Below are 11,741 nucleotides of genomic sequence, written 5' to 3'. Positions count from 1 at the left end.
CGAACTGCACGAACGCGGGCGACACAAAAACCACGTCGTAACTCCCGGTCAAAGTGCGCCGTCTAATGGGGCGAAACGGGGGCATTACAGGCGAAAGGTAAAATGTAATTTAATAATAGTAACAATAATATTTGGATTGGTTCGGCGGGCCGCATTACAAAGCCCAACGGGCCGTACTTTGCCCACGTCGGGGCTAGAGGATTCGTCCTCATGCTTGGCGTGCCATCCTCACGCTTTACCCTGCTTAGCGGGCACCGCCGCTGGGCACGTTCGGACCCGGCGCTGGCAAGGGCCGGAGGTCGGAAGTCCCATGGGGACAACTACCTAGATGTCTTGAGTCTTGATGTGAGTGAGGGCCGACTCACGCTGGGGGGAGAGCTGCTGCTGCTGCTGCCCTTTATATCCTTCTCCCTCCCAAGTGTCCTGTCTCTCGAGATGGTCTGGGTCCAAGCGTCCTGTCTCTCGAGATGGTCTGGGTCCAAGTGTCCTGTCTCTCGAGATGGTCTGGGTCCAAGTGTCCTGTCTCTCGAGATGGTCTGGGTCCAAGTGTCCTGTCTCTCGAGATGGTCTGGGTCCAAGCGTCCTGTCTCTCGAGAGGGTCTGGGTCCAAGTGTCCTGTCTCTCGAGAGGGTCTGGGTCCAAGTGTCCTGTCTCTCGAGATGGTCTGGGTCCAAGCGTCCTGTCTCTCGAGATGGTCTGGGTCCAAGCGTCCTGTCTCTCGAGATGGTCTGGGTCCAAGTGTCCTGTCTCTCGAGAGGGTATGGGTCCAAGCGTCCTGTCTCTCGAGACGGTCTGGGTCCAAGCGTCCTGTCTCTCGAGAGGGTCTGGGTCCAAGCGTCCTGTCTCTCGAGAGGGTCTGGGTCCAAGTGTCCTGTCTCTCGAGATGGTCTGGGTCCAAGTGTCCTGTCTCTCGAGATGGTCTGGGTCCAAGCGTCCTGTCTCTCGAGATGGTCTGGGTCCAAGTGTCCTGTCTCTCGAGATGGTCTGGGTCCAAGTGTCCTGTCTCTCGAGAGGGTCTGGGTCCAAGTGTCCTGTTTCTCGAGATGGTCTGGGTCCAAGTGTCCTGTCTCTCGAGATGGTCTGGGTCCAAGTGTCCTGTCTCTCGAGAGGGTCTGGGTCCAAGTGTCCTGTCTCTCGAGATGGTCTGGGTCCAAGTGTCCTGTCTCTCGAGATGGTCTGGGTCCAAGTGTCCTGTCTCTCGAGATGGTCTGGGTCCAAGCGTCCTGTCTCTCGAGATGGTCTGGGTCCAAGTGTCCTGGCTCTCGAGAGGGTCTGGGTCCAAGTGTCCTGTCTCTCGAGAGGGTCTGGGTCCAAGTGTCCTGTCTCTCGAGATGGTCTGGGTCCAAGTGTCCTGTCTCTCGAGATGGTCTGGGTCCAAGTGTCCTGTCTCTCGAGATGGTGTAGGTCCAAGTGTCCTGTCTCTCGAGAGGGTCTGGGTCCAAGTGTCCTGTCTCTCGAGAGGGTCTGGGTCCAAGTGTCCTGTCTCTCGAGATGGTCTGGGTCCAAGTGTCCTGTCTCTCGAGAGGGTCTGGGTCCAAGTGTCCTGTCTCTCGAGATGGTCTGGGTCCAAGTGTCCTGTCTCTCGAGATGGTCTGGGTCCAAGTGTCCTGTCTCTCGAGATGGTCTGGGTCCAAGTGTCCTGTCTCTCGAGATGGTCTGGGTCCAAGTGTCCTGTCTCTCGAGAGGGTCTGGGTCCAAGTGTCCTGTGTCTCGAGATGGTCTGGGTCCAAGTGTCCTGTCTCTCGAGAGGGTCTGGGTCCAAGCGTCCTGTCTCTCGAGAGGGTCTGGGTCCAAGTGTCCTGTCTCTCGAGATGGTCTGGGTCCAAGTGTCCTGTCTCTCGAGATGGTCTGGGTCCAAGTGTCCTGTCTCTCGAGATGGTCTGGGTCCAAGTGTCCTGTCTCTCGAGATGGTCTGGGTCCAAGCATCCTGTCTCTCGAGACGGTCTGGGTCCAAGCGTCCTGTCTCTTGAGAGGGTCTGGGTCCAAGTGTCCTGTCTCTCGAGAGGGTCTGGGTCCAAGTGTCCTGTCTCTCGAGATGGTCTGGGTCCAAGTGTCCTGTCTCTCGAGATGGTCTGGGTCCAAGCGTCCTGTCTCTCGAGATGGTCTGGGTCCAAGTGTCCTGTCTCTCGAGAAGGTCTGGGTCCAAGTGTCCTGTCTCTCGAGATGGTCTGGGTCCAAGCGTCCTGTCTCTCGAGATGGTCTGGGTCCAAGTGTCCTGTCTCTCGAGAGGGTCTGTGTCCAAGTGTCCTGTCTCTCGAGATGGTCTGGGTCCAAGTGTCCTGTCTCTCGAGATGGTCTGTGTCCAAGTGTCCTGTCTCTCGAGATGGTCTGGGTCCAAGTGTCCTGTCTCTCGAGATGGTCTGGGTCCAAGCGTCCTGTCTCTCGAGATGGTCTGGGTCCAAGTGTCCTGTCTCTCGAGATGGTCTGGGTCCAAGTGTCCTGTCTCTCGAGATGGTCTGGGTCCAAGTGTCCTGTCTCTCGAGATGGTCTGGGTCCAAGCGTCCTGTCTCTCGAGATGGTCTGGGTCCAAGCGTCCTGTCTCTCGAGATGGTCTGGGTCCAAGTGTCCTGTCTCTCGAGAGGGTCTGGGTCCAAGTGTCCTGTCTCTCGAGATGGTCTGGGTCCAAGTGTCCTGTCTCTCGAGAGGGTCTGTGTCCAAGCGTCCTGTCTCTCGAGATGGTCTGGGTCCAAGTGTCCTGTCTCTCGAGATGGTCTGGGTCCAAGCGTCCTGTCTCTCGAGATGGTCTGGGTCCAAGCGTCCTGTCTCTCGAGATGGTCTGGGTCCAAGTGTCCTGTCTCTCGAGAGGGTCTGTGTCCAAGTGTCCTGTCTCTCGAGATGGTCTGGGTCCAAGCGTCCTGTCTCTTGAGATGGTCTGGGTCCAAGTGTCCTGTCTCTCGAGATGGTCTGGGTCCAAGTGTCCTGTCTCTCGAGAGGGTCTGGGTCCAAGTGTCCTGTCTCTCGAGATGGTCTGGGTCCAAGCGTCCTGTCTCTCGAGATGGTCTGGGTCCAAGTGTCCTGTCTCTCGAGAGGGTCTGTGTCCAAGTGTCCTGTCTCTCGAGATGGTCTGGGTCCAAGCGTCCTGTCTCTTGAGATGGTCTGGGTCCAAGTGTCCTGTCTCTCGAGATGGTCTGGGTCCAAGTGTCCTGTCTCTCGAGAGGGTCTGTGTCCAAGTGTCCTGTCTCTCGAGATGGTCTGGGTCCAAGCGTCCTGTCTCTTGAGATGGTCTGGGTCCAAGTGTCCTGTCTCTCGAGATGGTCTGGGTCCAAGCGTCCTGTCTCTCGAGATGGTCTGGGTCCAATTGTCCTGTCTCTCGAGAGGGTCTGGGTCCAAGTGTCCTGTCTCTCGAGATGGTCTGGGTCCAAGCGTCCTGTCTCTCGAGATGGTCTGGGTCCAAGCGTCCTGTCTCTCGAGATGGTCTGGGTCCAAGTGTCCTGTCTCTCGAGATGGTCTGGGTCCAAGTGTCCTGTCTCTCGACATGGTCTGGGTCCAAGTGTCCTGTCTCTCGAGATGGTCTGGGTCCAAGTGTCCTGTCTCTCGAGATGGTCTGTGTCCAAGTGTCCTGTCTCTCGAGATGGTCTGGGTCCAAGCGTCCTGTCTCTCGAGATGGTCTGGGTCCAAGTGTCCTGTCTCTCGAGATGGTCTGGGTCCAAGTGTCCTGTCTCTCAGATGGTCTGGGTCCAAGCGTCCTGTCTCTCGACATGTCTGGGTCCAAGTGTCCTGTCTCTCGAGAGGGTCTGGGTCCAAGTGTCCTGTCTCTCGAGATGGTCTGGGTCCAAGTGTCCTGTCTCTCGAGATGGTCTGGGTCCAAGTGTCCTGTCTCTCGAGATGGTCTGGGTCCAAGTGTCCTGTCTCTCGAGATGGTCTGGGTCCAAGCGTCCTGTCTCTCGAGATGGTCTGGGTCCAAGTGTCCTGTCTCTCGAGAGGGTCTGGGTCCAAGTGTCCTGTCTCTCGAGATGGTCTGGGTCCAAGTGTCCTGTCCCTCGAGATGGTCTAGGTCCAAGTGTCCTGTCCCTCGAGATGGTCTGGGTCCAAGTGTCCTGTCTCTCGAGATGGTCTGGGTCCAAGTGTCCTGTCTCTCGAGATGGTCTGGGTCCAAGTGTCCTGTCTCTCGAGAGGGTCTGGGTCCAAGTGTCCTGTCTCTCGAGAGGGTCTGGGTCCAAGCGTCCTGTCTCTCGAGATGGTCTGGGTCCAAGTGTCCTGTCTCTCGAGATCGTCTGGGTCAAAGTGTCCTGTCTCTCGAGATGGTCTGGGTCCAAGTGTCCTGTCTCTCGAGATGGTCTGGGTCCAAGTGTCCTGTCTCTCGAGATGGTCTGGGTCCAAGTGTCCTGTCTCTCGAGAGGGTCTGGGTCCAAGTGTCCTGTCTCTCGAGAGGGTCTGGGTCCAAGCATCATGTCTCTCGAGATGGTCTGGGTCCAAGTGTCCTGTCTCTCGAGATCGTCTGGGTCCAAGTGTCCTGTCTCTCGAGATGGTCTGGGTCCAAGTGTCCTGTCTCTCGAGATGGTCTGGGTCCAACTGTCCTGTCTCTCGAGATGGTCTGGGTCCAAGTGTCCTGTCTCTCGAGAGGGTCTGGGTCCAAGTGTCCTGTCTCTCGAGAGGGTCTGGGTCCAAGTGTCCTGTGTCTCGAGATGGTCTGGGTCCAAGTGTCCTGTCTCTCGAGAGGGTCTGGGTCCAAGCGTCCTGTCTCTCGAGAGGGTCTGGGTCCAAGTGTCCTGTCTCTCGAGATGGTCTGGGTCCAAGTGTCCTGTCTCTCGAGATGGTCTGGGTCCAAGTGTCCTGTCTCTCGAGTTGGTCTGGGTCCAAGTGTCCTGTCTCTCGAGATGGTCTGGGTCCAAGTGTCCTGTCTCTCGAGATGGTCTGGGTCCAAGTGTCCTGTCTCTCGAGATGGTCTGGGTCCAAGTGTCCTGTCTCTCTCCCTCCCTCAGTGGGCTCTGGCCTGCTCGCCCCTGGTCAACGGTTATTGTAGTCGTGGCTCATGCAATACTGCTACGCAGGTAAAGTATTATACATGTTGCGCGTAACAATGCCGCTACGTGTGTATCTGTGTGTGTGTATGGGAGGGGAGCGGTGGCGCAGCGGTTAGCGCCATGCCGCGCTATGAACCCGGCGACCCGGGTTCGATTCCCTGCTCACGGCCAACACCGCCGGTGACGATTCTCTGAACCGGTCCCGGGGCCTCCACCCTAGGTCGACTCAGCCTCAAATGAGTACCTGGTGCGGTGTGTAGTAAACATCGCCACTGGGGGAGACAAAGGCGGTCGTGCGTGGTGCTGGACACCCACCCCCTCGTGTGCCGTTACCGGCCTTCATAGGTGCTCGCTAACAGCACTTGCCCCTACAGTCTGTTACAGCCTATATGGGGGATCTTTGTTTGTGCGTGTATGTGGGGAAGGGGGGGGGGAGCGGTGGTGCAGCGGTTAGCGCCACGCCGCGCTACGAACCCGGCGACCCGGGTTCGATTCCCTGCTCACGGCCACCGAGCCTCCCCCTAGGTCGACTCGGCCTCAAAAACGAGCATCGCCACTGGGGGAGGCCAAGGCGGCCGGGCTTGGTGAATCCAAGTCCCCGGGCGAAGGCGGTTAGTAAAGCTAGTTTAAAATAAAAATAATAATCAAAAAATTATCACGACGTTTCGATAGCAGCACAAGCAATTGTCATGAGGTGTGAAAAGTACAGCCCGACCAAATGTCTTATTGCCGTGGTTTTCACACCGGATGATGATGACGATGATGATGGCTTGCGTTGCTATCGAAAGGTCGTGATAAATGTTTTGTAAATTGCCGTTTAATTTTTTATTATTTTTTATAAATATTATTATTATTTCCCTTCTCCGTGACTTTACCGAAAGAAACCAAAGGAAGATGAATCCCTGCAGTTGACGGAAACTTGAAATCGAGATTCGTAGTGAACGTCGTCACTGGGGGGATACAAAGACGGCCGGGCGTGGTGGCCACAGCCCTCGTAGGTTGCCACTCGCTGACTGCACTTGCCCCTGCAGCCCGTTAGAGGCTACACCGGGGTTGAACCTTTGCTTGTTGTGCGCGCGCCCGGAGGAGCGGTGGCGCCGCGGTTAGCGCAGCGAGCGGCGTCTGCGGGCTCCCTCCCCTTGGTCGACTCAGCCTGAACAACAACAACAACAGCAGCCACAACGCTGGTGCGATTGGTCAGCGTCGCAGGCTCGCCCGCCCGCCTTTGTATCCCCCTCCCCCCACGCCAGGCACTGCTGCTCCTGCGACGAAATCGTTTGGGGCTGAGGCCACCTAGGGGAGAGACAAACACGGCCGGTTCAAGGTCTCGTCCGGTGGTGGTGGCTGTTGGTGGTGGTTGATGGTGGTTGGTAGTGGTGGTGGTGGTTGTGGTTGGTAGTGGTGGTTGTTGTTGGTAGTGGTGGTTGTGGTTGGTAGTGGTGGTTGTGGTTGGTAATGGTGGTGGTTGTTGGTAGTGGTGGTTGTGGTGGTGGTTGTTGGTGGTTGTTGTTGGTAGTAGTGGTTGTGGTGGTGGTTGGTAATGGTGGTGGTGGTTGTTGGTAGTGGTGGTTGTGGTGGTGGTTGGTAATGGTGGTTGTTGTTGGTAGTGGTGGTTGTGGTTGGTAATGGTGGTGGTTGTGGTAGTTGGTGGTGGTGGTTGGTGGTGGTTGTTGTTGGTAGTGGTGGTTGTGGTGGTGGTTGTTGTTGGTAGTGGTGGTTGTGGTGGTGGTTCGTAATTGTGGTGGTTGGTGGTGGTGGTTGTGGTGGTTGGTAATGGTGGTGGTGGGTGGTGGTTGTTGGTAGTGGTTGTGGTGGTGGTTGTTGGTGGTGGTTGTTGTTGGTAGTGGTGGTGGTTGTGGTGGTGGTTGGTGGTGGTGGGTGGTGGTTGTTGTGGTGGTTGGTAGTGGTAGTGGTGGTTGTGGTTGGTAATGGTAATGGTTGGTGGTGGTTGTTGGTAGTAGTTGTGGTTGTTGGTAGTGGTGGTTGTGGTGGTGTTGGTGGTGGTTGGTGGTGGTTGTTGGTAGTGATGGTTGTGGTGGTGGTTGGTGATGGTGGTGGTGGTTGTTGGTAGTGGTGGTTGTTGGTAGTGGTGGTTGTGGTGGTGGTTGGTGATGGTGGTGGTTGGTGGTGGTGGTGGTTGTTGGTAGTGGTGGTTGTGGTGGTGGTTGGTAGTGGTGGTTAGTAATGGTGGTGGTTGGTGGTGGTGGTTGTTGGTTGGTGGTGGTGGTGGTTGGTGGTGGTTGGTGGTGGTGGTTGTTGTTGGTAGTGGCGGTTGTTGTGGTTGGTAATGGTGGTGGTTGTTGGTGGTGGTAGTGGAGGTTGTGGTGGTGGTTGGTGGTTGTTGTTGGTGGTTGTTGTTGGTGGTTGTTGTTGTTGGTGGTTGTTGTTGTTGGTGGTGGTAGTAGAGGTTGTGGTGGTTGTTGGTGGTGGTAGTGGAGGTTGTGGTGGTGGTTGGTGGTTGTTGTTGGTGGTGGTTGTTGGTGGTGGTGGGGTGGTTGTTGTTGGTGGTGGGGTGGTTGTTGTTGGTGGTGGGGTGGTTGTTGTTGGTGGTTGTTGTTGTTGGTGTTGGTGGCGACAAGAGACCCCCGGGTTCACCGCGTGGATTCGCAGCGCAGCAAGGGCGCTCACAGCTGCGCCTCCGCTCCCTGCGCCAGGGCTCGGTTGTGGAACGTCGACCCAGCCACGTGTGGCTGGGGCAAAGGCAAAGCTCCCCCGTGTAGCCTCAACAGGCTGTAGGGGCAAGTGCTGTGAGTAGCGAGTAGCAGCAGCAGCGCCTATGAAGGCTACCGGCACTGTGGCACACGAGGGGGTGGGTGGCCAGCACCACGCCCGGCCGCCTTTGTCTCCCCAGTGCTAGCGATGTTCACTACGCTAAGCTGCTACACCAGGTTTACTCATTTGAGGCTGAGTCCACCTAGGGGACGCCCAGGACCGGTTTAGAGAATTGTCACTGGCAGTGTTGGCCGTGAACGGGAATCGAACTCGGGTGGCCGGGTTCGTAGGGCAGCGTAGCGCTACCCGCTACACCACCGCTACCCACACACAAACACCCACACACACACAGACATCCACACACACATACAGACACACAACAACAACAACAACCGCCATTCGCCACTAAGTGGCGGTGACGTCACCACGACGCTTGTGCCAGGCTATGTGCACCCTGAGGCCACGTGAAGTGTCGAACGCCCGCTGGCAGGAGGTCACGGGGCAGACCCAGGTGCCACAGACACACACACACACATACACACACAGACATACACATACAGACACACACATACAGACACATACACAAACACACATACAACAACAACAACAACCGCCATTCGCCAATAAGTGGCGGTGACGTCACCACGACGCTTGTGCCAGGACATGTGCACCTTCAGGCCACGTGGAGTGTCGAACGCCCGCTGGCAGGAGGTCACGGGGCAGACCCAAGTGCCACGGGTCGACTGACTGAGATGACTGGCTGATGCACCACCTGTGTCCCCTACTGTGCCAACCTGCTGTGCTTTAGCCACCCGGCGCTCCGCTCGTTGTTGTGAGCGTCGCTCCTCCGCCCTCCATTGTTGTTGGAGGGCGACTGCCTCCAACTGCCCAGTAGCGTCCTTCACGAGCCTCCTCCACAGAGGCCGATCTTGACACCGCTGGTACCAGTCATCGGCAAGTCCACTCAGCTCCACGTCCTCCTGTACCACATCACTCCATCTCTTCTCTAGCCCGTGCCGCGCCCCCCCCCCTCAATCCGGCCGAACAAAAGCTGTTTCGGCATACGGTGGCTGGGGATGCGGGCTACATGACCCAGCCATCGCAGCCTTCCCCGCCGGAGGAGCTCACCGATGCGACCTTGCCCAGATCTTAATTGAAGGTGAAGGGGTTACCAGCCCCTCGCACCCTTCCAGAGCCCCCGTTTAGTCCCTGTGGTGGACACATATGCCATGAGGGGAGGAGCCAATCAAAATTGGATCTCCCCCCACAGCACTGTCCACGACAGAGTTGACCGCGAGGAGGTAGGGGGTTGTTTTGCCAGACAACACACACACATACACACATACACATACACACACACATTCACACACACATACACACACACATTCACACACACATACACACATATACATACACATACACACATATACATACACATATACATACACACACACATACAGACACACACATACAGACACATACATACAAACACACACATACATACAGACACACACACACAGACACACATACACAACAACTGCCATTCGCCACTAAGTGGCGGTGACGTCACCACGATGCTTGTGCCAGGCTATGTGCACCCTGAGGCCACGTGAAGTGTCGAACGCCCGCTGGCAGGAGGTCACTGGGCAGACCCAGGTGCCACGGGTCGACTGACTGAGATGACTGGCTATGCACCACCTGTGCCCCCTACTGTGCCAACCTGCTGTGCTTTAGCCACCCGGCGCTCCGCACACAACCTACACACACTCATACAACCTACACACAAACAAAGATAACAAAGATCCCCCATATAGCCTTAACAGACTGTAGGGGCAATTGCTGTTAGCGAGCACCTATGAAGGCCGGAACGGTACACGAGAGGGTGGGTGGCCAGCAGCACGCCCGACCGCCTTTGTCTCCCCAGTGGCAATGTTTACACCAGGTACTCATTTGAGGCTGAGTCGACCTAGGGGAGGCCCGGGACCGGTTCAGATAATCGTCACTGGTGTTGGCCGTGAGCGGGAATCGAACTCGGGGTCGCCAGGTTCATAGCGCAGCGCGCTAACCGCTACACTACCGCTCCCCACAACAACCTACACACACACAGACACACACACAACCTACACACACAACCTACACTCACACATAGACACACACACAACCTAGACTCACACACAGACACACACACACACAACCTAGACTCACACACAGACACACAGACACACACACACAACCTACACACACAACCTACACACACACAACCTACACTCACACACAGACACACACATAACCTAGACTCACACACAGACACACAGACACACACACAAGCTACACACACAACCTACACTCACACACAGACACACACACAACCTAGACTCACACACAGACACACACACAACCTACACACACAACCTACACACACAACCTACACACACTCACACAACCTACACACACACAGAGACACTCACACAACCTACACTCACACACAGACACACACAACCTAGACTCACACACAGACACACAGACACACACACAACCTACACACACAACCTACACTCACACACAGACACACACACAACCTAGATTCACACACACACACAACCTACACACACAACCTACACTCACACATAGACACACACACAACCTAGACTCACACACAGACACACAGACACACACACACAACCTACACACACAACCTACACACACAACCTACACACTCTCACACAACCTACACTCACACACAGACACACACACAACCTACACACACAACCTACACACACAACCTACACACTCTCACACAACCTACACTCACACACAGACACACACACAACCTAGACTCACACACAGACACACAGACACACACACAACCTACACACACAACCTACACACACAACCTACACACAGAGACACACACACAACCTACACTCACACACACACCCAAAGGGTTGCCTAATCGAGTCACCCTTTACACCCTATCCCGCACTATAGTCCCTGCCCTGTTTACATAAGGGCGTGTTAGTGGATGTCTGTGTGTGTGTGTCTGTGTGTGTGTATGTCTGTGTGTGTCTGTGTGCGTGTCTCTCTGTCTCTCTCTCTCTCCCTGTCTCTTTCCCCGTGTCTCTCTCTCACAGTGTCTCTCTCTCTATCTGTCTCTCTCTCTCTGCCTCTCTCCCTGTGTCTCTGTCTCTCTGTCTCTCTCCCTGTCTCTCTCCCCGTGTCTCTCTCTCTCCCTGTGTCTCTGTCTCTCTCTGTGTGTCTCTCTCCCCTTGTCTCTGTCTCTCTCCCCGTGTCTCTGTTTCTCTGTCTCTCTCCCCGTGTCTCTCTCTCCCCTGTCTCTGTCTCTCTCCCTGTGTCTCTGTCTCTCTCTGTGTGTCTCTCTGTCTCTCTCCCCGTGTCTCAGTCTCTCTCCCTGTGTCTCTGTCTCTCTCCCCGTGTCTCTGTCTCTCTCTGTCTCTCTCCCCGTGTCTCTGTCTCTCTCCCCGTGTCTCTGTCTCTCTCCCCGTGTCTCTGTCTCACTCCCCGTTTCTCTGTCTCTCTCCCCGTGTCTCAGTCTCTCTCCCCGTGTCTCTGTCTCTCTCTCCCGGTGTCTCTGTCTCTCTCCCCGTGTCTCTGTCTCTCTCCCCGTGTCTCTGTCTCTCTCCCCGTGTATCTGTCTCTCTCCCCGTGTCTCTCTCCCCGTGTCTCTCTCCCCGTGTCTCTGTCTCTCTCCCCGTTTCTCTCTCCCCGTGTCTCTATCTCTCCCCGTGTCTCTGTCCCTCTCCCCGTGTCTCTGTCTCTCTCCCAGTGTCTCTCTCCCCGTGTCTCTGTCCCTCTCCCCGTGTCTCTGTCTCTCTCCCCGTGTCTCTGTCTCTCTCCCCGTGTCTCTCTCCCCGTGTCTCTGTCTCTCTCCCCGTGTCTCTCCCTCTCCCCGTGTATCTGTATCTCTCCCCGTGTCTCTGTCTCACTCCCCGTTTCTCTGTCTCTCTCCCCGTGTCTCTGTCTCTCTCCCCGTGTCTCTGTCTCTCTCTCCCCGTGTCTCTGTCTCTCTCCACGTGTCTCTGTCTCTCTCCCCGTGTCTCTGTCTCT

At 56.1% G+C, this 11,741-nt stretch overlaps 1 protein-coding gene across 1 annotated transcript in view; it reads left to right on the top strand.

Moving 5' to 3' along the window:
• Positions 1 to 11,741, top strand: part of LOC116958210 (uncharacterized) — a 75,058-nt gene that overhangs the window by 2,149 nt on the left and 61,168 nt on the right. Inside the window, exon 2 of the mRNA XM_076056180.1 lies at positions 249 to 298. Within this exon, the coding sequence (XP_075912295.1) occupies positions 249 to 298 (50 nt within the window). The remainder of the gene's footprint in view (positions 1 to 248; positions 299 to 11,741) is intronic.

Source organism: Petromyzon marinus, chromosome 74, assembly GCF_048934315.1.
Source record: "Petromyzon marinus isolate PM22_M1 ecotype Great Lakes invasive population chromosome 74, UKy_Petmar_22M1.pri1.0, whole genome shotgun sequence".
NCBI lineage: Eukaryota > Metazoa > Chordata > Hyperoartia > Petromyzontiformes > Petromyzontidae > Petromyzon > Petromyzon marinus.
This window is presented reverse-complemented; position numbering and strand designations above follow the sequence as displayed.